Source organism: Podarcis vaucheri (genome assembly GCF_965113315.1).
Source record: "Podarcis vaucheri genome assembly, chromosome: 1".
NCBI lineage: Eukaryota > Metazoa > Chordata > Lepidosauria > Squamata > Lacertidae > Podarcis > Podarcis vaucheri.
The window spans coordinates 132,720,294-132,745,434 of record NC_138759.1 but is presented as its reverse complement, the minus strand read 5'-3'; the positions used below and the strand labels follow the sequence as shown (position 1 = coordinate 132,745,434).

Here is a 25,141-nt window from a genome sequence, read left to right as displayed (position 1 = left end):
TTTCTGGGGGTGGTCTTGATCTACAGGATGGGAATTTCAAAAGTCTTTATAAGGCCTTGCACACCATTTTTCTGGGTCCCTCCTCTCTCCTGCGGGTGAGGGGAGCACCCTGTTGCAACAGTTCAATAAAGATCAAGCTTGCTAGCTGCTTTGCTTCTCAATATTCTCTGGTTGGCCTCTGTTATCTTCTCCTACCAATAGGGAACCTGTGTAAGGACTCTATATGGGCTCTTGGATACCCCATAAGGGAAAAGGGCCATTTTTGTTTACAACACCAGACACTCCAGCTTTTGGTTGACACTGACAAAACTTCTTCCGTCTTCTTTGCAGGTGAGAAGCCTTACAAGTGTTCGTGGGAAGGGTGCGAGTGGCGTTTTGCACGAAGCGACGAGCTCACGCGACACTACAGGAAACACACGGGGGCGAAACCCTTCAAGTGCAACCACTGCGACAGGTAACTTGCATCCCACCTATTGGTTCAAGAGCTGCCCTCGAGGCAACTTGGAGGGAAATCTTTTTTTTTTTTTTTTTTAAAAAAAGGAACGCTTAATGCAACGTTGGCTGCTTATTTTGGAGGAAGGGGAATCGGTCACACAAGAGCCCCCGTGATTGAGCTATAGGGTTACCTTTCAGCCATGCATCTCCAAACATTTCAAGGTTGATTCCACTTCCTTGGACGGAAAGGGAAACAGGCCGTGCCCAGTAAGGAAAGAAGGTTTCCAGTTCAGTCCCTGGAATCTCCAGTTAAAACAGTCTCGGATATTAGCAGCTGGAAAAATCTCTCTTCTGGAGACATTCAAAAGTTGCTTCCAATCAACGCAGACAATACTGGCTTAGACATTGGTGGGGCTTGGCTTGTTCGTTGCCGATACATTAACAGAGTGCGCATTTCAAAAGCCCATAATTCTGTTGCAGATATAAATATTTTACTCGCGCAGATGTGAATATTTTATTTCTTTCCCTATTAAGCAAGACTGGCTTGCCCCACTGGGTAGGGTGAGCATTTGTCCGGAGTCCAAGGAAGTGGAGCACGCTTTCATTTACAGGAATTGCATGCTAGGAAATCTCTTGGTATTTGCACCAGACCATCAGCAAAATGCACAGGTACAGATGAAATGCTTTGGTTTCGGGTAGCCCTCTTTCATAAACAAACAAGGATGTTTGGTGAGGGCGTCCGTGTGTGGTTTTTCCCCTTTCCCCTTCCTCATTCATATCTAAACTGGAGCCTGGGGTAATATTTGCAATAGAACGCATATTCTGTAAGGGAAATGAAACTTTCCCCCGTCTTCCTCTCTGCTTGCTATCGCTTGACATCCTTTTCTTCCCAGCTCAGATAGCTTCCATTATGAGAGACAGACTGGAAGCAAAAACAAATAAAAAAGGGAGCAGTGGGAGGAAAGGGGAGATATTGGGAGGGGGAGCTGGCCTTCACCCCCAATCTGAGCACATCTTTTGTTTAAAAACACTCTGTGAGTTGCGCAGGCTTGCTTGGTTGTTTGAATTTGTTACCTGCCCTCCACTGCAAGGTTCCAGATTGGCCGCTTGCCCGGTCACGGGGCGGGCGACAATTGCGTGTCGAGGTCCCCAGGGCCACCCCAATAACTCACACACCACACAGAATTTTTGTTTAAGGTTTTTGGCATAATTTTGGCCACAGCTTTATTAAAATACAAAAATGTGAGTGTTTGCTTAGGCATTGGTTGCGACTATCTGCCCCCACCATGGGGGACAGACTGACATTCCGCACGATGCGAAAGTCAGAAAAGGGGAATACACTTGGGGGTAGCGACGGAGCAGGGAACCTGCCCTCAGCCCTCCCCAAATGCAACCAGGGGCTCTTGCCCGAGCCCCCTTGACAGAGTGGACAAGCAATAGTTAGCTCCTGATTCCTTTAACGGAATCCCTTGCAGCAGTAGCATTAGAGGGGCAGGCACAGCCAATCCATGCCCCTCAACCAACCAAACCATAAACCAATGCCTAACCGCAACCTTACAAGTTGTGACGATTTGCTATGCAGTAGGCAAAAACCAAATGGCCCCAGCCAATCAGCCAGATGGACAAAATTCCTACCGGGCCCCTGCCCCAAAGCAGACGATCCCATGACAGGCATAGCAAGGTCAAAGCAAACAACCCTATTCTAGGGAGGGGGGACGGGCAATCCGATGCACGGGCGAAAAGAGGAAGCCCTAGCCTCGTGCAAGGAGTTTTAGCATTTCTGGCTGTCAGTCAACAAATGGCAACATTAACTTCTTCCCAACAACAAGGGAAGTCCAATCACATCAGTGGCCAACGATCAATTTAGCCTGCCCCCAACTTTGGAGTGTCCTGGCGGCCCCCACCGCAACACGTGCTCTCCGTGAAGGAGAACACACTTTGCGGCTCGTCGCACCAAAATCCTACCGCTGGGAAGCAACACCACAGCTAGGCGACCATCCATTGGGGAATTCCTAGGACGGCCACTGGGCTTTCCCACCATCTGTTTATTTGAATCCTGGACGGCCAGGCCAAGTGGCCAGGGCTTGGGATAAAGACCGGGTGCTGTCGGACAAAGAACCATTTCAGGGAACCTACATTCAATGAAACACATTAAATAACCTTAAAACCAAAATTAAATTACAAAGTTTATTACTGCGCAAAAGCGGGGAAGGACCAGTCCAGTCTTAAATACAGTGGTGCCTCGCAAGACGAAAAGAATCCATTCTGTGATTCTCTTCGTCTAGCGGTTTTTTCGTCTTGCGAAGCAAGGCCATTGATGGATTAGAGGATTAGCGCTATTAGCGCTATTAGCGGCTTTTAGCGGCTTATCTGCTGATCGGATCAGCTGATAAGCGGCTTAACGGCTTAGAAAAAGGGGGGGGGACCAGCAGGAACTCGCAAGACATTGTCGTCTTGCGAAGCAAGCCCATAGGAGATTTGTTTTGCGAAGCACCTCCAAAACGGAAAACTCTTTCGTCTAGCGAGTTTTCCGTCTTGCGAGGCATTCGTCTTGCGGGGCACCACTGTAACTTGGCTGCTCCCCAAAGCCGGCGCAAAGAAGTGTATCTTGGATACCTGGCGGGGGAGGGGGAGAATACGACGACTGTGTCAAGAGCAACTCTGACGAGAGGGAGGTCCATAATTGAGGGCCACCGGACAGAACAAACATGGTTCCCCTGTCATATATATATAGTATGACCCTGAGAAGGTGACATGAGAGGGTCTTTGGAGAGTCAGGAAAGAAAAAAAAGAAAAAGGAGGGAGGGAGGGAGGGAGGGAGGGAGGGAGGGAGGGAGAAAGAAAGAAAGAAAGAAAGAAAGAAAGAAAGAAAGAAAGAAAGAAAGAAGCCAAGCCTCTAAACAGTGTTAAGATAAGTCAATTTAATTAGACATCTAAGGACGTGGGTGGTGCTGTGGGTTAAACCACAGAGCCTAGGACTTGCCGATCAGAAGGTCGGCAGTTCGAATCCCCGCGACGGGGTGAGCTCCCGTTGCTCAGTCCCAGCTCCTGCCCACCTAGCAGTTCAAAAGCACGTCAAAGTGCAAGTAGATAAATAGGTACCGCTCTTGTGGGAAGGTAAATGGCGTTTCCATGCGCTGCTCTGGTTCGCCAGAAGCAGCTTAGTCATGCTGGCCACAGGACCTGGAAGCTGTACGCCGGCTCCCTTGGCCAATAAAGCAAGATGAGCGCCGCAACCCCAGAGTCGGTCACGACTGGACCTAAAGGTCAGGGGTCCCTTTACCCTTTACCTTTTAAGAGGGCTATAGGTTTTGGTTTTCATGCTCCTTAAGGGCCCAGCTATCCTTTTATCCAGTTCACTAGCACAGATGTGGCAACCACTGGCCGCGCATAGTCATGTCAGGAGACACAGGCTTAGACACGGATGATTTTACAATGTAACCTTCTAATTCATGTCAGTGTCCTTGTTCTTATACTTGCAATTGCCTGCAAGGGTGTCCCCCCCCCTTCGTTTTTGTTTGAAAAGAACAATAAAAATACATTGAAGAAGAAAAGAGCAAACCACATTTCAAACTATTTGGCATAAAATTATTTATATCGCCATTCGCAATCACAAAAATAAAAGCAGGAATGGAAACAAATCTAAGCCATTAATACAAAATAATGGCTTGAAGAATGTAAAGCATGTCTAAATTGAATAGTTAAGTCACAAAGCATCCACATCTAATAAATAAAACGTAAAAAATGAAACGAAACAGAGAGGACTGCAGGCATATTGTGCTTATGAAGATTTCTGTAGCCACCACAGCCTTAAAGGAAGCGCAGCTAAAAGTGCACTTTCAAGCTATTTAGCCTTCTTACAGTGTATTTATATAAAGGCAAATAACTGCACAGTCACTTTTTACCTTTATAGGCAGCTGTTATTTGTGGTTGCCATTTACACTCAGTTTCCTTAGAAGCTATGGAGCTCTTGGTTACTTTTGAAAACTTGCTGTAAGATTTAACAGATCTTACAGACTGGAATACTTGGCTCAGTGTACTTTAGACTATCTGACTGTTAGCATAGCATTGGCAAAATAAAATCAGACTTCCCAGTAATAAAACCAAATAGCACTGTCATTGCCAAGCAGTAAACCACCTAATTTGAGAGACTGGCCATGAGCAATCTAAAGCTGAGATCTTGCCGAGGCAATAATCAAATAATATCTTACATCTGGCCATGCCATCTTCTGAAATCCTATTTATATATGTAACTTTGAGAGCAGGTTTTGGAAAATTACCCGTCCTTTTAAAGCAGCCCTCAAGACTTCTGTTGCAATAAGGAAATGCTTTTGATACAATCAAATCTCTCTTTAGTTCCTGAACACATTTAGATTGCTGGGGTTCACGTATAGAGAAGAGGACGTAAACAGATACCTGTTCTCTAACAGGGGAAGAAATATTATCATTTTTCACATTCTGTCTGTCGGCTGCGCCCATTCATCCCACCAAGTTTAATAATAATAATAATAATAATAATAATAATAATAATAATAATAATTTATTTATACCCCGCCCATCTGGCTGAGTTTCCCCAGCCACTCTGGGCAGCTCCCAATCAAGTATTAAAAACAATACAGCGTTAAATATTAAAAACTTCCCTGAACAGGGCTGCCTTCAGATGTCTTTTAAAGATAGGTTAGCTACTTATTTCCTTCACATCTGAAGGGAGGGTGTTCCACAGGGTAGGCACCACTACCGAGAAGGCCCTCGGTGCTGGATCTCAGTGTCCGGGCTGAACGATGGGGGTGGAGACGCTCCTTCAGGTATACAGGACCGAGGCCGTTTAGGGCTTTAAAGGTCAACACCAGCACTTTGAATTGTGCTCGGAAACGTACTGGGAGCCAATGTAGGTCTTTCAAGACCGGTGTTATATGGTCTCGGCAGCCGTTCCCAGTCACCAGTCTAGCTGCCGCGTTCTGGATTAGTTGTAGTTTCCGGGTCACCTTCAAAGGTAGCCCCACGTAGAGCGCATTGCAGTAGTCCAAGCGGGAGATAACCAGAGCATACACCACCCTGGCAAGGCAGTCCGCAGGCGGATAGGGTCTCAGCCTACATACCAGATGGAGCTGACAGACAGCCGCCCTGGACACAGAATTAACCTGCACCTCCATGGACAGCTGTGAGTCCAAAATGACTCCCAGGCTGCACACTGGGTCTTTAAGGGGCACAGTTACCCCATTCAGGACCAGGGCATCCCACCCACCCACCCGCCCCCTGTCCCCCCCAAAACAGTACTTCTGTCTTGTCAGGATTCAACCTCAATCTGTTAGCCGCCATCCATCCTCCAACTGCCTCCAGGCAGGACATTCACCGCCTTCACTGGTTCTGATTTAAAGGAGAGGTAGAGCTGGGTATCATCCGCATACTGATGAACACCCCCTGGTTTTTCCTCTGACAGCGCTGCCTTCCTTTTTATTTCTGGACATTTGGCCGTGCTTTAGTTTGTTCAGAATGCGGGATAACATAACTTAGAGGGAGATCTCTGGAGCCTTGCTTTTCTTTGCATGCCTTTTGTCAACCGAAGGAAGATGTGTTCTCTTTTCTTTGTTGGCAGTGAGAGACTCCTTAAACAATTGTTGTTCTATTGTTGTCACTGGAAGTAGCTTAGTTCTTCACAGTTGAGGGAATTGTCTTCTTGGAGTGAGACCGCTGCTTTCTTGTAATCTTTAAGGAGAAGCTGACAAGTTTCTGACCTTGGGCTGAAGCCGTTCGTTTCATTTCAGCGTTGTGTTTCGTGCTCTACAGCAGTTTAACTCCCTTTCCCACAACCTTAGTTATTTATCTTGGTTAGAGCTGTGCACAAACGGCCCTTAAAAACCACCTGCCCTGTTTGTGGGCAGAGAAGTTGGGAGGAACCGTTTCACAAGATCTCCCCAGGGGCAGGAAGAATTTTCCAATGGTTTCTCAGGGGGTGAGGCTCATCATTAGCAGCGGAAGTAGCAGAACCAACACGTTCCTTTCCCCCTAAGAGTGTGTGTAAGTGTGTACAGCTTGCAGCAGCAGCAGCCTGCCCATCATTTAGTATCATCTAACTAGCATTGGGTGGCGCTGTGGGTTAAACCACAGAGCCTAGGACTTGCTGATCAGAAGGTCAGCGGTTCAAATCCCCGCAACAGGGTGAGCTCCCGTTGCTGGGTCCCTGCTCCTGCCAACCTAGCAGTTCGAAAGGACGTCAAAGTGCAAGTAGATAAATAGGTACCGCTCCGGCAGGAAGGTAAACGGCGTTTCCGTGCGCTGCTCTGGTTCGCCAGAAGCGGCTTAGTCATGCTGGCCACATGACCCGGAAGCTGTAAGCCGGCTCCCTCAGCCAATAAAGCGAGATGAGTGCTGCAATCCCAGAGTCGGTCACGACTGGACCTAATGGTCAGGGGTCCCTTTACCTTTACCTTAACTAGCATTGTTCCATGACATTGTGAAGGGGAAATGGTAGCCACACTACCCAAGAAAACCAGAAAATGTTGGGGAAAATTCTTCAAAGTGGCCTCCTCCTAAGAGGGTGAGGGGAAATGCCTCATCTTTTCAGAAGAAAAGTGTTCTGATAAATTTCAGCTTGGCTCTTGTTGTAATATTATTCAGCCCATTGAACAGGCTGATGTCTCTGTTTTCTCCTGGCTTGTTTCCAAAGACAAACACAACTAGTCCTTCATGCCCAAGGCAGATACAGGGTTGTCTTTCCTCAGCAGAAGTCCTTCCATGGCTTGTGGCAAGTTGCATTTGAAACTGAGGGGACATGATACAGAACGGGTGTGTGAGCTTTCCACAGTTGCCTTGGGCTTGCCTAAAGTCACTTTTTGGGTAGTGGTCTTTTTGGATTTGGGTGTCAGAAGTACTCAGCCTGATGTATGTGACGGATGAGGGGGAGTTGCTTCTGTCTCTCTCCCTTTTTCTTTCTCTTTCTCACACACACCCATACACCACACACACACACACACACACACACACACACACACAATACCCTGTTTCCAGGGCAGCTGCCTACAGCTCCACCTGGTACACTGGCTGAGACCCTACCTGCCCGTGGACTGTCTCGCCAGAGTGGTGCATGCTCTGGTTATCTCCCGCTTGGACTACTGCAACGCGCTCTACGTGGGGCTACCTTTGAAGGTGACTCGGAAACTACAACTAATCCAGAATGTGGCAGCTAGACTGGTGACTGGGAACGGCCGCCGAGACCGTATAACACCGGTCTTGAAAGACCTACATTGGCTCCCAGTACATTTCCAAGCACAATTCAAAGTGTCGGTGCTCACCTTTAAAGCCCTAAACAGCCTCAGCCCAGTATACCTGAAGGAGCGCCTCCACTTCCATCGTTCTGCCAGGACGCTGAGGTCCAGCGCCGAGGGCCTTCTGGCGGTTCCCTCATTGCGAGAAGCAAAGCTGCAGGGAACCAGGCGGAGGGCCTTCTCGGTAGTGGTACCCTCCCTGTGGAACGCCCTCCCATCAGATGTCAAAGAGATAAACAACTACCTGACATTCAGAAGACATCTGAAGGCAGCCCTGTTCAGGGAAGTTTTTAATGTGTGACATTTTAGTGTATTTTTGGTCTCTGTGGAAGCCGCCCAGAGTGGCTGGGGAAACCCAGCCAGATGGGCGGGGTACAAATAAATTATTATTATTATTATTAATACAGTTTCAGTCTAGCTTCAGAGAGTAGAGTGGAGGAGGTTTGCTTCAGCTCCGTGCTGTAAGATTTTACAGCTGCTTTTTGAGTACCGGTAAGTCCGCCTTGTGTTCTGCCTCAGGGTCTTGCTGCATTAGTTGTGCAGTACAGTGGTACCTCGGGATGCGAACGGGATCCGTTCCAGAGCCCCGTTCGCATCCTGAATGGAATGTAAGACGCGACAGCGCGTCTGCGCATGCGCGAGTCGCGTTTCGCCGCTTCCGCACATGCATGTGACGTCATTTTGAGCATCTGCGCATGCGCGAGCGGCGAAACCCAGAAGTAACATGCTCCGTTACTTCTGGGTTGCCGGGGAGCGCAACCCAAAAGCGCTCAACATGAAGCAACTTCAACCAGAGGTATGACTGTAATGGCTACAGGGAGCGCTGTGAAATCTCCACTTGGCCAAAAAGTCGCCCTTTGAAGGTAGGCCAGTCACTCTCTTGGTCTAACCAAAGTCAAAGGGTTGTTGTGAGGACAAAGTGAGAGGGATTCCAGGAATAGAGATCCTGTGCCCCCCCCAAAAAAACCAAGTTTTGGGACTGCATCTCCCATAATTCCAGATCTTTGGCCATGATAGCTGATGGGAACTGGAGTCCAACACCATCTGCAGAACCACAGGTTCCACATTCCTGACGTACACCACCCTCAAAATACTGGAGATAAAAATGTAGTAGATTTTTTTTTTGGGGGGGGGGGTTGTGGTCAAAACCATTATGCAGCAAATGAACATCCCTCAGCTTAGTGTTCTACTTAGTGTCCGAGAGTCCATGTCCTTGCGAGTTTTCCTCCTCATTGGAATAAAGACTTGCATCTTAATTGAACAGGCAGACAAAATATTTATTAATTTCATAAAATTTATACATGGCTTGATTGTGTATATATAAAACCACCTCAAAACCATTTACAAAAAACAATACATTTATCAATAAAATAGCAATAGTAATTTAAAACATTTAAGAAAATGCAAATCAACAATAAACTAAAGACAGATTAAACATGCATCAACATTTTAAATAGCGGTATCTGGGCAGGCTTGTCTAAGCAGAATGTTTTCAGCAGGCACTGAAAAGAGTATATAACAGGCATAGGCAAACTCGGCCCTCCAGATGTTTTGGGACTACAACTCCCATCATCCCTAGCTAACAGGACCGGTGGTCAGGGAAGATGGGAGTTGTAGTCCCAAAACATCTGGAAGGCCGAGTTTGCCTATGCCTGGTATATAGCAAGTTGCCTGCCTGATATCAATAGCCAGGGAGTTCCAATGTGGAGGTGGCCACACTAAAATACTGATTTCTTGTGTGGAACGGGTATTACGTGGCACTTGTAACAATGCCAGTTCACAGATCAAAGTGATTGAGTGGGTGTATATGGGCTTAGGTGATCTCATAGGTAAACTGGTCCCCAGTTGCTATGTGCTTTGTATATTAATAGCAACACCATGAACGTGGCCCAGTAGCAAATCGGCAGCCAGTACAGATCTCTGAGCACAGGTGTTACATGCTGACAAGGTCTTACTCCTCTCAGCAATCGCGCTGCAGTGTTCTGGATCAAGCGCAAGGAAGCCCCACATAGAGCACATTGCAGTAATCCAGTCTTGAAGCAACCAAGGCCTGAGCTTCTATCTCCAGGCTTCCCCAGTCCAGGAACAGCCATAGCTGTCGAACCAATTGCAGTTGGCAAAAGGCGCTTCTAGCCACTGGGTCCAGAAGCACCCCAAACTGCGAACCTGCTCCTTCAGGGGGAGTGCAACGGCATCCGGGGGGGGGGCAGTTGACCAATTTATTGGCTATGGGAAATATTCATATTCAAGCTCAGCTTGTTTTCTGACATCCATCTCCCCACCACATCCAAGTAATGGCCTAAGACTGCATCGTCTTTGTTAAGTTGTGGGTGAACATATCAGACGACAGAGCGATTCTTCAAACAGCTCTTGTTTATTCACAGGCCAGAACAGAACTGAACTGAAGGGTTCAGCCAGCCTGCTTATATAGAGCTCCACTAGAACGCAACAGTAACCATTTTCTGTAACTATCCAATCACTGAACGTCACTTTCAATCCCTTATTTGCATATGTGGACCTGAGTGAAAACTATCTACAGTATCCCCCTGCTGGCCCAGGGTGAGAACTTCAGTACATAACAGTCTCTTCTGATTCAGATGTGGTGGAGAAATAGAGCTGTGTGTTATCAGCACTCTTTAAGTAAACACGTGATCTCCAAATGCACAGGGGGTGAGAGGGTGTAATGTAGAGAAACCTTGCCATATGGATAATCATACAGTGGTACCTCTAGTTGTGGACTTAATCCATTTTGGGGTGCCGTTCGCACCCTGAAAAGTTCACAACTAGAGCGCCTCTTCTGCGCATGTGCGTTTCTGTGCGTACGTGAAGCGTGCAGATCGCTTCTGCGCATGCGCGGGCGGCAAACCCGGAAGTAAACACTTCCGAGTTGGCCGCGTTCGTAAGCTGAAAGTCCGCAACAAGAGCAGAACGCAACACGAGGTATTACTGTGTACATATTTTGTCCCCCCCCAAAAAAAATAATAATGTTTGATTATCTGAGGAAATGAGAGTCTCGCTGCTTATCCAGAAACTTACTTCATTCAAACTGGCAAAATAGTAGTTCTTTTTATTTAATTGTCCCAGCTTGTGATTGTAACATTTGCTTTCATTACTCTTCTTCCTTCCCTATTCCCAGGAGTATGCAGCAATAATCTCTTTTAAGCTCTCATTTGTGAGAGAAAATAAGTCTCTGATTAGCTGAATAAGGATGCTTTCATGAACGACAACCTAGCTGATAAACGTCCTGTTATATCCGCAAGGTGATTTGTGATGGCTATTGTTTTAACCTCTTCCTCTCCACCCTGTTTTGCTCAGCAGAAGTTTAATTGACATGTGACACTAGAAACTTAAATGGCACTGGGGGGGGAGCTCTATGTGGGCTTTCAGACTTTTTGTTTAAACTACCTTGCCTTTGGGGATAGAACCTGCTCATCCTGCTGCACCCAGGGAGGAGGGGATGTTTTCAAACAAAAGAATTGTTAACTGTGAAGACCAAAAAGGGTCATTTTCTTTGTTTGTTTGACTGTTCAAATACCTGAATAGGTTTCGGTGATCTTGAGAAAGTCAGATGGGCAGCAAAGCCCACCATGTGGGGTTTCTGTAGGCTAAAAAAACCCCTCACTGGTTTGAGTTCCTTGGAAGAAGTGGCAGGGTATACAAATATAAAATGAAAATAATAAATTTCCGCTAACAATGACATATGACCCTGTGAAGATGAATGTGTATCATCATTCTCTCCAGAATGTGGTTGCCGCCCTATACCAATCACACCAGCTTCCTTGCTATGTGGTTTGTTAAAGAGATCAGATTCTGGACATGTTGAAAACTCAGAATTTTGTGCATTGCATGTATGTACCAGATAGGTGCCCTCATGTTGTCAGAGGGCTTTTTGAATGTGGCACTCCTTTAAAAAAAAGTGTACTGCCCTTAATCTGAAGATTGCAGGCATTTCACAACATAAAAATATAAAATGAGGGCACAAAACATAGACTAAAACAAAGGCAAACCATTAACCCCTCACCCACAACCACCTTTCAGATTCTATAGAATGTTAATCAGCCAAAGGCCAGGTTGAAGAGAAAACTGGGGCCTAACGAAATGCAATAAAGGCGTCTGGTAAACCTCCCTGGGGAAAGTATTCCACAAACGGGGAGCCACCACAGAAAAGGCCTGTCCTTGTGCTGCCAACCTCGAGAACTCTCACAGAGGAGGCACACAAAGAAGAGGCTCAGAAGATGATTGCAGGGTCCGGGTCAGTTCATATGGAAAGAGGCTGTGCTTGAGGTATTGCAATCCTGAGCCATTTAAGGCTTTATAGGTCATAGAATCATAGAGTTGGAAGAGACCACAAGGGCCATCGAGTCCAACCCCCTGCCAAGCAGGAAACAAAAAAAAAAATATATAGAAGGTTTGGATTTGATATCCCGCTTTATCACTACCTGAAGGAGTCTCAAAGCGGCCAACAATCTCCTTTCCCTTCCTCCCCCACAACAAACACTCTGTGAGGTAAGTGAGGCTGAGAGACTTCAGAGAAGTGTGACTGGCCCAAGGTCACCCAGCAGCTGCATGTGGAGGAGCGGAGACGCGAAACCAGTTCACCAGATTACGAGTCTACCGCTCTTAACCACTACACCACACTGGCTCTCAAAAACCAGCACAGAATTGGGCACAGAAACTCCTTGGAAGCCAATGCAGTCGAGGCAGGATGGCATTATATGTTTGACACATATTACCCCGACGAACAGCCTGGCCGTCGATTTATGCACTAGCTGAAGTTTCTGAACTGTCTTTAGGGGCAGCCCCATGTACAGTGGATGTTGGGTTGTGAACGTGATCCGTGCGGGGTGCACATCCGCAACCCGCATCGGCGCATCTGTGCACGCACGGGTTGCGATTCGCCGCTTCTGCGCATGTGCAAAGCGTGATTTAGTGCTTCTGCGCATGTGTGACTGCCAAAACCCGGAAGTAACCCGTTCCAGTATTTCCGGGTTACAGCAGTCCGCAACCCGAAAAAACGCAACCTGAAGCATCTGTAACCCAAGGTATGGCTGCAATAACACATTGCAGTGATCTAACCTAGAGATTGGGACACAGAGCCTAGGACTTGCCAATCAGAAGGTCGGCGGTCCGAATCCCCGCGATGGGGTGAGCTCCCTGCTCCTGCCAACCTAGCAGTTCAAAAGCACGTCAAAGTGCAAGTAGATAAATAGGTACCGCTCCGGCGGGAAGGTAAACGGCATTTCCGTGCGCTGTTCTGGTTCGCTTGAAGTGGCTTTGTCATGCTGGCCACATGACCCGGAAGCTGTACGCTGGCTCCCTCGGCCAATAATGCGAAATGAGCGCCGCAACTCCAGAGTCGGCCACGACTGGACCTAATGGTCCCTTTACCTTTTTAAACCTAGAGATTGCCAGAGCATAGACGACAGAAGTTAGGCTATTCCAGTCCAGATAGGGGTGCAGCTGGGTTATCAGTCAAAGCTGAAGGAAGGTTCTTTGCACCACTAAGGCTACCTGAGCCTCAAGCCAACAGGAAAAGATTCAGGAGTGCCCCCAAGCTACATACCTGCTCCTACAGAGGGCGTGTAGCCCAACAAGAGCAGGCAACCTCCCAGCCATCTGGTCTAGGGAACTGCCCACTAATAAGTGCCTCAGTCTTAATCTGGATTGAGATTCAGTTTGTTGGCTCTCATCCAATCCATTACAGTTAAATTGATGGAATATGCTGAAATGGCAAAATTGACGATGAAACTGAGAGGAAGAGACGACAATGAATTCAAGTAAGAATGGAATATGTTTACTGCATATATACAGGAGCAATGTACACAGGTTAATACATTAGTAGGGTTTTAAGATCACTTGTGATTTTTTCATGAATGAATAATGGGTGATTTAAATACGATATAAATATAACAACGGACATGTAGTAAGTTGATAAACAGTAGAACCAGGTAAGGAAGTCAAGGGATTCTAGGAATCCCACAAGTGTACTTTTGTTTTTATTTTGTTTTATTTTTTTTTAGAAATATTTTTGTGAATGTATGTTTTTGTTTCTTTGTGTTTCTTATTATCTTTGGGAAATCAATAAAATGTGTTTAAAACAAAACAAAAAAACAATCCATTACAGAGGCAAGACTGAACGCTCTGCTTCTGGAGTTTTCTTGCCCAGCGCATGTTATTTCCCCAGAATTTTAGCCTTTGAGTATGTAATACACACAAGCACACAATTTGTGCGCTGTGATTCTTCATGGCATTGCCTATTCCTAATGGAAGAAAAAGAATCCCACACAGCTCCCCACCCCGCAATTCGTTGTTCCAGCTGCGTCTTGCATCTCAGGTGAGGCATATGGATGTAAGCTGGCAAAGTGTCATGCTGTACTGCAAATGGGGTGTGTGTGTGTGTGTGTGTGTGTGTTTTGGCAGCTAGGTTGAGAGAAAAGGGAGCAGAGGTGGACCCCAGAGGGGACTGAAAGAGAATCCCTTGGGTGTCCTTTCAATAAGCTGGCTACTAGCTTTCGCTAGGTATTTCTGTTGAAGCGCTCAGTAGGTCACCCGCTGTACTGGAAGGAACACAGAAGCTTCATGGATTGTGGCACAGGGCTTGCGCTCAGCCAGTTTTTTCAGGGTCAAGCAGTTGAACTGCAAGCCAACCTTTGAGGTAGATGCTGTGTGGACTGCAGTCAGTTGTTCCTTACTGATCAAGGAGCAGATGCAGGGCTGCAGGGGTTTAGCAAGCCTGGCATTCTTGTTGAAATCACACTGGTTTGCACGGGACTGTATTGGATTTGGACTGTTCCAAAGACCTACTTCCTACAGGGAGGTTTTTACTGGGAAATGGCGCCTTGTTGGAAATAATAGTGTGGATCTACCTTTTTTAGGTTTCCTGAAATACAGCCTTATATGGGTCTATGAAAACGGCTGAATGAGTATACAATTCATAAACACAGCAGGATTTTCCCCTTAAAAGAGAGCCAGCGTGGTGTAGTGGTTAAGAGCGGTGGACTCGTAATCCGGTGAACTGGGTTCGCATCCCCGCTCCTCCACATGCAGCTGTTGGGTGACCTTGGGCCAGTCACACTTCTCTGAAGTCTCTCAGCCCCACTCACCTCACAGAGTGTTTGTTGTGGGGGAGGAAGGGAAAGGAGAATGTTAGCCGCTTTGAGACTCCTTAAGGGGAGTGAAAGGTGGGGTATCAAGTCCAAATATGAATCAGGTGTAAGGAAGCTCTGGGCCCTCCAGATTTTGCTGAACTACAACTCTCCTGCCTTTGGCTAGGGCTGATGGGAGTTGTAGTTCAGAATTGTCGGGTGCGCCAAAGGTCTCCCCCACCCAATATAAATATGACCAGCCTCTATTGAAAAATCAAATATGTTAGGAGTAAAGTTTAGCTCTAAAATGAGTGGTTTGTACCCACTATTAGGAACCCATTCAAAACTGCTGTTTGTTGTGGCATGGCTAATAGCTAGACTGTGCTGCTTCGTCGGGATTTTACAGACTGGGTGGTAGTGCATTGCTTCTCCTAGCCTTATTTGATATGCTGCTGCTAATAGAAAATTCTAGCTACAGCGACTTATTCTAGCACTTGAGTTATAACGCAGCTTTGTTGCTTCCCGCCAACGAAGGTGATGCACTTCCTGTTCTTGGAAAATGAAGGCATACTGGACTCCTGTTTACTGGCCCAATAAAAAGGTTGCACCTCTGGTGCTCTATGTTTTAATTATTATAAATATACAAAACATTAAAAACATATATAAAGGTGCAAAGGTAAAGGACCCCTGGATGGTTAATTCAACTATGGGGTGCAGCAGTCATCTCCACTTTGAGGCCAAAAGAGTTGGCGTATTTAGGACAAATACAGCTTGTTACATCCCATATAATGAAATAACCCTTATATTCCTTTTCTCATAACTGTGTATATTTGTGAGTTGCAGAAAGACACCCACATAAAAACCCATAATTGTTGTTTTATTTGCTAAGTCTGAGCTCAAGCATGCATGGAAGATTCACAGTCATACATTATTTCTAGAGTGTTCAACACGTACCAGGTGCTTTGCAAATTCTGGCTTTTTAAGGTTCAGCTGTAAGCAGAGAGTTTTCCATCCCGTTTGACGATGATCTGGTATACAAAATCAGAAAAGTTTTCTATTGTCCAACTCTGATATATATATATATTGTATTTATTTCTGCAGGTGTTTTTCAAGATCTGATCACCTTGCCCTCCATATGAAGAGGCACATCTAAATAATAGATCTCTCAGCATGGCCCAGATGCAGACAGACCTGGGGAGAGGGGAGCTGCCTGTCTCTTGCTGCCTTTCAGAGGAAGAGAACTTGATCACCTGTACGCAAACCATGCACTAAATGCCGTCATGCACCCAGCTATACTTAATTACATATGTGTCTTCTCTACACCTTGCCCAACTGGAAGGCAGATGACACCTGAGGAGAAGGAGGAGGAAAGGGGTGCGAGAAGATGTCAGCAAGACACGGATGGTGCTTACAGCACTTCAGGACCGTAGGATTTTTGTTCCCCGTTTATTGCCAATGGAAATGAAAGCAAACGGGAGAGGATTCCCTGCCGCAGTAAGAGAAGAAAATGTAACTTGCTTCTCGATGCAACTTGGATGATAGGGGATGGGGAACATGACTTTTGGAGTTGCATATTTGTAGCACTAACTTTTCTTTTTAAATGGATTTTGGAGGGGAAACTAATGACCTAGAAAAACCAAATCCCAGTTTGGTAGCCAAAACGTTAATGTCTTGGTTCCTTTCTGTTTTTGTTTTCGAGACTCCCTTATGTACAACGATGCATTAAGGCTCCTCACAGACACTTTGACCTGCTCTGATTATGGTTCTTCTTTATAGAACTGAGCTGTCAAGATCCCTTCAAGTCAATACCAATGGCCTTAATTGGCAGTAGACTGTGCGGTGATACCTGGGACACGCCTACTTTTTTCGCTTGAGATGGTATAGACTTCGTCAAGGATATTTTCTTTTGTTTTGGCTTTGCTTTTCGTTCCTTAAATTTTGATATTTTGTTATTGCACATCATGTGCACTAGGGGACTGTGAAAACTACTGATGTTCCTTCACAGTGGTTGGCCAGCAATGTCCCTGAGCAGCACCACAGTATATCTTTGGAGCCTTCACCACATTGCCATAGTTCAGACTTTCTATTTAATTGCCTAATGAAAACTTGAACAACAGCTTCTCTGGAAGCTTTGAACCTTTTTCTCCATGTTCATCAGAACTCATTTACTCACCTGGATATCTGTCTTGGATTCTGTCACTCAGGCATGACTTCAGATTTTCCTTCTGCACCGTGGGGAGCACGCTTGCTTCAACCCACGACGATTGGTTAGCAGCTCAGGCTGCTTTTGACCCTTTGACCCGGTCAAAAGCCTGGTTACTGATTTGTGTGTCTGGCACCTGCAAAAAGATATATTTTGGGTTGAGCAGATTTGTAGAAATACGATGATCATCATGAATGGAAAAGTGAGAACCTCTTCTGGTTAAAATAACCCCACGCGGCATTTTTGCTCTGAAGATGAAACCTACTTAAGGTTCTCCTTTCCCATTTATCAAGGTGATGTGACTTCCCCACTCTTCTGCCATGATAAGGTTAAATGAAAGGGATTGGCTTTTTGGTGAGCACTGACTTCCTACCAAATGACAGGTTTAAGCAAAAATAACAAATAGAAAACACATGGGTCCACCCTGACCAATGGTTGAACCATTTAGTGATCAATGGAGGTATCAGGCTCACCTTTTGAATCTTGTAGATAATTTGATGGTTGTGACTCAAAGTGGATTTAATTTCCCTGTACTTTACACACACACACATACACACCCTATTCTATATATACATTATGTCTACTTCTAGTTAGTTGGAGCTGGCACTGATTCCAAAGACTGCCTTTTCAAACTATCTCTCACGCAGGTGGAGAGTTAGTCATTGGGAATGGTTGTGTATAATTAATAATGCAAAACCACCCGTGCAAGATGTGCCGAGAAATGAAATGGGCATGTTGATTCTTCCTTGGTTGCTGCTCTTCCACTCTCTAAACTAGCTCACTGCCCACCCTTTTGACTGTTTTTTTGACTTGCTGACTGTTCAGTAATTTCCTAATTTATGTTTAGGATGCAAAAACTTTAAAAGTTCTTTTTTTATATACAGAATATCTAAAATTGTATAATGTAAGTACAGACACAGGGATTCTTAGCACTTGGCCTTCTTGGCTTTCTTTCCATCTTTGATTTCGTCAAACTTAACTGAGTTTTCAAATAATACTCTCTTTGCATCGGAGTTCTTTCAGACGCTGTGGCTGTCAGTGCAGATATAAGGCCCAGCCCTTAACAGTGGGATGTGAAAAGGACCAAAATCTAACCATCTGTGTGAGGGCAAAGAACGAGAGCATTTAAGGATGAGGGAGGAGAGATCTAAGTTTTATTCCAAAGATTTATGGTTAGCTATGATTTAGAAAATATTGGAGCACTGCTTGCTGACAATCTTGTAGTTCTCTGTATCTGTGTTCACATATTTTCTATTCCACCCAGGGGTTGAATGGGCATTTGAGAGCCTTGTAGCTCGTTATTTGAATATTGTATGGCAGTTTTAGACTATCAGCTGAGGTGGATGACGGAACATCCAGACAGTGTGTTAGCTGAAAAATCTATACTGTCCAAGAAATTATTCTTGTAGCATCCAACATAATCTGCACACATATCTGTCATCACAGTAATCATTGGGTACCAATATCCATGAATGTCGTCATCTGAAATGTTGTTAAATCCTATTGCCTCTAGAATTCTTAGAGATCATTTATAAGACTTGGTGACAAATTTAATATAAGCCTGTATTTTAAATAATTCAATGTGGGTGGGAGTTGGGGAGGGGGGAAATATGGGTATGGAAAAGAACAATGTTGATTTACTTCCCCAGTGTCATTTGTGGTCTCGCTTAACATCTCTGCTTCAGAATGTGAAATCTTCAATGCCCGCCCTTTTGCAGCAGATCAGAACCCTAAACTGGTCCCCTGTCTAATGGCTTCACGAAGTTAGTGGTCTGAAAAAGCACACACATTGGAAAGTGTGACCTCCTTGAAATAAATAAGATGTGCTTCTGAGTAAATATGTAAAGCCAGCCCAAGTGTTGAGCAAGGAAGAAAGAGACTTTAATGGCGGGGATTGCAAGATAGGGGAGAGGAATACTAGGTTCCAACCATGCAACTGTTAATTGGCAGACTGCCCCCAACATGGACCCATGGCATCAGTGGCTCAAACACTACTGCTGGCCAGTCAGGAGCTGAGCCTCGTGCTGTCACCATCACTTTGCGGCCGCCGCCACCATCACGGAGGCTACCTGGTTGCTCCCTCCCCTTGGTCATCACTTGGGTTCTGCAACCTCTGGCTTTTTCACCTGTGAACCATGCCTGATGGATGTGCCATCACAACAGTTCGCCATGCTTTGGAGGGGTTTCCTTTTTCCATATTACCAGTCCTGAAGAAATTGAAATGGAGCGTTTGTAAATAGTTCGAGAACTTGATTTCGGCACTTGCCCCATTTCACCTTCGCTTCTCTGTCCTGTAGAAGTTGGGATTTGTTTTTTTCTTTAAGGAGAGGGCTTTCTTGCTTCATCGGCAATGGTGGACGTCTTTGGCCCTGGGGCTGCTCTTTGTGCAGGGCTCTCAATACGAGAGGGAGCTGGGCATCACCTGGTCTCCTAATCCAGCACAAGTAGGCATGGGAGGCAAAAACGCAGGGAGGGCCCGGGTGGGGCGAGGACTCGTGGCATTCCAGTTGGCCATCAATATTTCAGAGCACTGCCTGAATCACACTGGTAGAGAGGGGCACACAGTTAAGGAGCAGCAAGGCAGGAGAAGGGGCAAATGTTCTCGTTGCTTCTGCCTCTCAATTCTCAGTGCGCCAGTATGCAAGACCGCTGGTCTCTGGTGGATCCCATGTTAAAATTTGACTTGAAAGACAACTCTCTATTTTCCCTCCCAACCTATAGTGGGCACAGTGAGGTTCCTTGTATTTTTTCTGAATGGTGATAAAGTGGCCCTAAGCTTATTGTCTCCTCTTGTTGTATTTATGTTTTTTTATACAGTATATATAATGTCTTCATTTGAAGTGGCAAGATTTGGCATGAAACACATTTTGCCACTTAGAATCTGGCATTCTCTCTCTTTATTTTTTTTCTTTTTAAGGGGAGAAGAGCAATTTCATCTTTCCCCCCCCAAAAAAAAAAATAGGATGGAAGGAGGAACATATCAATAATGTATTTATTACCTGTTCTGATTGCAAATGCGGGCAGTAGTGTTGTGTTTTCTTTCTTTGAAATGCTTATACGTGACATTTTTGGATTCAGAAATGTAAGATTGGCCTACTCATTTTGTTTTTTCATTAGAATATGTTGACCGCCAGATTGCCCAAGCTGGTGAAACCCCAAGCGAATTAAGGATCAGCATACTATCCATTTTGCATTTGCAGGCCCCAATCTCTGAAATTCCCCAAAGCTTCCCCACAAGCCAGCTGTCCTGCCATAGAGATGACAGGCAATTGTGGGCGGGGGGTGTCCCATGCATTGATTTAGCGCAGAGGGAGCTTCATGAATGTAGCAATGGGTGTCTATCCTGCTGCTGCATAGCTTTGATTTCGAATTGGGGCCAAAATTGTGCATTTAACTACCTTTGCTACACACAGGTGCCCCCAACAGCTTTCCTTCCATGCAGCAGAAGTGAGTCACAATATTGGATTTGACTTGCCTGTTCTTTACGATCTGTTGCCTCCTAAGCTAGAGCAACATGGCTTTTGAGAATTCAGCAGCCTGATAGGATCAGTCGATCTCCCGGAACAATTTCCTGGCCTGGGATATTTTTAAGAATAATGTTAGAAAGCACCAAGCCAGAAACCAGAAGGTATGTGTATGTGTGTCCCCCCCCTCCCAGCATTTCTCTCCTAAGCAAAGGCTTTGCACATCACCTCTAGCAATCATAGAAACCCACCAGAGTCCCTGTTTCGTTATAAAGGGGTGTGCGTCTGTGCGTTTGTATATACTTATATCTATATATAATTTCTTTTTTTGCGTGTGTGTTCCAACTTCGTCATTCATTTGAAAAGAAGAAGAGAAGCAATGCCCACATAACAACCAACAACACTTGAAGGACTTTCATTTTGCACTACAGCACAGCTTCCCTTGCGCCAGATGCGTTTGCCAAGTGCATTTGGAGGAACCCTTCCGTCTCGTTCTCTCAGGCCTTCTCTGGTATTTCTAGTATATCGCGGAAGTACCCAATCCTGTAGCCCTCGGTTCTGCCTTTTTTCGGTTGACATTTTATTTTTTTTAAGCTTTTTTATATATAAATATATATATATGAATATATTACTTTGTCAATTTTTTTGGCTGTACAAAAGTCTTAAGATTTAAAAAAAATATTATTTGTATTATATGATGGTGGTATGTTAATGTTCCAAGATTATTAATGAAGAAGATTTATTTTTGTTACTGGTCTGTTTCATAATTCTTTTTTAAATTGGTATATTGTAAGATATCTATGCAAAAAAAAAAAAAAGTTATGTGACGCATTTTTATTTAAGAATGTAATATGTGTAATAAAAAGTAGAATGTGTTTGGCCTGAAAATGGCTCAAGGTGTGCTGGAAATCTCCTTTGGGGACATAAAGAAAACAGATGGAAATAGAAATATAGGATGTGGGGGCCGTGTCACACCAGAGTGATGCTGCTGTACAGTTTTCTGGGTAGCATCTTGGCGGTAGGTTTGAACTAGCAGAAACTCTTATACACTGGATTAAGCGTTTGAATTTCACCATTTCATTACCATTTAATGGCAGCTCACCAAGCCCCAAATGCCTATTAGTACAGGTGATCCCCCAAATCTCAACTGCAGCTCTCATGGGAGTACAGTGGTACCTCGGGTTACATATGCTTCAGGTTACATACACTTCAGGTTACAGACTCCGCTAACCCAGAAATAGTGCTTCAGGTTAAGAACTTTGCTTCAGGATAAGAACAGAAATTGTGCTCCGGCGGTGTGGCGGCAGCAGGAGGCCCCATTAGCTAAAGTGGTGCTTCAGGTTAAGAACCATTTCAGGTTAAGAACGGGCCTCCGGAACAAATTAAGTACTTAACCTGAGGTACCACTGTATGGGGAACGGGAGATGCTTGGGATGCAAAGAGCTGACCAATGGAAGCCAGGCCCCCTGCTATGAACTTTCTGCTAGTGTGAAGCCCCACTGAATGGAAACTTTCTACATGCATGGTGGCCAATCCAGAAATTCTCTCTAGTGTGAGGACCTGTCCACACATAGTATTTACATGCAGGGTTTCGTGTGGAGTTTTCATTAAAAGCCACCCAACTCAGATTAATACAGAAATGAGTTGGATACGAACTCGTGAAGGAACACGTGACATGGACCCAGGAGTATATGAATTTGGCCCTCCCTAATTCAGCCGTCCTTGGGCAGCTCAGTAGTCCCACTTTGCTTCCCCAAGAATTTTTGGGTGGCTTGTTTGAGGAAGAACACCCCACTTTGCTTCAGATTTCACTCTTAATTTAAAATACCATGCCAGTCTAGGAATGTACAATACCTGCCCTAACAATTTTTCAGTCACCTTATCCAAACCCTTCGTCTTACCTCAAAAATTGTCAGATGTTTTGCCGGAACAGTGACCCTCCTCACATTTGCTTCGGAAGCTGATTCAGAATTTCAGAGGCAGCCCTCCTTACTCATTTTTAAATAAAACTCCTTAAGGGTTTTATTAGAGGGCCAGATCCCTGCCACCCTTTTATTCCTTAGTACAAGAAAAAGGTCTGTATAGTTAAAGCCATGGTTTTCCCAGTAGTGATGTATGGAAATTAGAGCTGGACCATTAAGAAGCCTGATCGCCGAAGAATTGATGCTTTTGAATTATGGTGCTGGAGGAGACTCTGGAGAGTCCCATGGACTGCAAGAAGATCAAACCTATCCATTCTTAGGGAAATCAGCCCTGAGTGCTCACTGGAAGGACAGATCCTGAAGCTGAGGCTCCAATACTTTGGCCACCTCATGAGAAGAGAAGACTCCCTGGAAAAGACCCTGATGTTGGGAAAGATGGAGGGCACAAGGAGAAGGGGCAACAGAGGACGAGATGGTTGGACAGTGTTGTTGAAGCTACCAGCATGAGTTTGACCCAACTGCGGGAGGCAGTGGAAGACAGGAGTGCCTGGCGTGCTCTGGTCCATGGAGTCACGAAGAATCAGACACGACTAAACAACAACAACAAGAAAAAGTTGCAGTGTTTCTAAAGGTGGGCAGTTGCTGCTCTATATTCAGGGATGTGTCTGTTCAGACCACAAATGGAAGCTTCTGGAAGATTAAAAGCACTGACTTCCTCCTCCTTTCCTCCTCCTTTCCAGCCCTTTTTGTGGTGGTCTCTACTATGCCTCAGAAAGCAAATTTTCAGTGCAGCAAATTATCTTACTTGCATATTTATTTATTGCTGCATTTTTTCACTGCAAAGGAGAGGGAAGGTTGTGAGATATTCTGCCTCAAGAGACACAATAGCATGACCAGGCTTTGATATTATGAATCTATTTGCTGCTCTGCCTCAGGGAGCAAAATGGTGGCATGATAGCAGCTACCAGGCAAGAGACCACACCTAGCCTCTTTATCCTTAGGGTAAAAGCTTTAGCTCAGTGGTAGAGCGCTTGCTTTGGGTGCAGAAGGTCCCTGGTTCAGTGACTGCTAGATGCCAGGATGACCGTGGTCCTAACTGCCATTTATGTACATGTCCCATAACATAAGCTGTATTTACACAGCCTCTGGCTAGGTCCCAGGACGCGGGTGGTGCTGTGGGTTAGACCACAGAGCCTAGGACTTGCTGATCAGAAGGTTGGCGGTTCGAATCCCCACGACGGGGTGAGCTCCTGTTGCTCAGTCCCTGGCTCCTGCCAACCTAGCAGTACAAAAGCACATCAAAGTGCAAGTAGATAAATAGGTACCACTCTGGTGGGAAGGTAAACGGCGTTTCCATGCGCTGCTCTGGTTCACCAGAAGCAGCTTTGTCATGCTGGGCACATGACCCGGAAGCTGTACGCTGGCTCCCTCGGCCAATAAAGCGAGATGAGCGCCGCAACCCCAGAGTCGTCCGCGACTGGACCTAATGGTCAGGGGTCCCTTTACCTTTACTAACTAGGTCCCACCGCTGATGTTTGAAGCAGGTGTAAGCCACATTGCATATCTATCCTGTCGGGGTTTGCTTTAGCAATATTTCTCTTTGATGCTTTCCACCTCAAACTAGCTTTCATCTGATCTGAAAACTTAAGCTGCAATTAAGCAGAGGTGTATACGTTTCAGATAACATAATCATCATTTATTACTTATACCCCGCCCATCTGGCCGGGCCTCCCCAGCCACTCTGGGCAGCTCCCAACAGAATATTAAAAATTCAATTAAAACATCAGACATTAAAAACTTCCCTAAACAGGGCTGCCTTCAGATGTCTTCTAAAAGTCAGATAGTAGTTTATTTCCTTGACATCTGACATCACATGCACAGGTGACCAGGGCTTTTTCCCAATTGGAACTCAGTCCCAGCACCTCTCAGGTGGCTGCCAGTGCCATCATAAGGTAAGGTTAAAAAAAAGAAGAAGTAAAGGACCCCTGGACAGTTAAGCCCAGTCAAAGGTGACTATGGGGTGCGGCGCCCATCTCGCTTAGAACAAGGGAAACATTCATGGTGAGTTTGTGCACCTCTTTTTCTTGAAAAACGGCACTGCAGGTGACACTGAACAGGAATTTAATGTGAGGAAACAAGCCCACTGGGTGAAGATATTCCCATTCCCTCTCTGGTGCGTACAGAAACATTTTAAAAGGCGATTTAAAACACAGCAGCCGGGGGGGGGAGGTTCTGTGAGAAATGACCTCGCTCCCTTGTAAGCTGCCAATGCGCACCCTAAAAATAGGCAGCAGCCACAGGGAGAAAACAGGTCGTTGGTTCGGAAAAGATAGTGGCCCCAGGGCAGCTGATTGGAGGGAAAAGCTCACTCATTCTATTAGTTTGGCTAACACCGATTTAAACCTCAAAAAAGGTCAAGTGCAATATACCACGTATGGAGAAAGCAATCTACAGTTCCCACAATTCTTTGGGGTAAGTCATGTCCTTTAAGGCATGGTGTGGAAGTATTTTTGCTGGGTTTTCCACTGCACTTTTAAAAGTTGGGACGAGCCTGGAAAAGGGAGGCGGAGATTGCAAATAGGGGTGGTTGAGGTCACCAGGTGATGAGGAGAACAAAACCACACCTTTTAGCAGTCTGTGCAAAACCCAAGCGTTCTCCCCCGCCCCATTTAACAGGTAGTCTAACTGGAAAGAAAACGACAGTTTAGTTCAAGAACTCCTAGGATGCGATAAGACTATTCTTATCTCTTCTTCTCCTTACCGTCCA

General features: G+C 45.5%; 1 protein-coding gene across 1 annotated transcript in view; it reads left to right on the top strand.

Annotated features, from left to right (window-relative positions):
• The window catches only part of KLF7 (KLF transcription factor 7), a 93,625-nt gene extending 72,283 nt beyond the window's left edge, over nt 1-21,342 (top strand). Inside the window, exons 4-5 of the mRNA XM_082209389.1 lie at nt 331-454; nt 15,887-21,342. Coding sequence (XP_082065515.1) covers nt 331-454; nt 15,887-15,938 — 176 coding nt within the window. The 3' untranslated portion in view covers nt 15,939-21,342. The remainder of the gene's footprint in view (nt 1-330; nt 455-15,886) is intronic.
• Nucleotides 21,343-25,141: the final 3,799 nt, after the last annotated feature.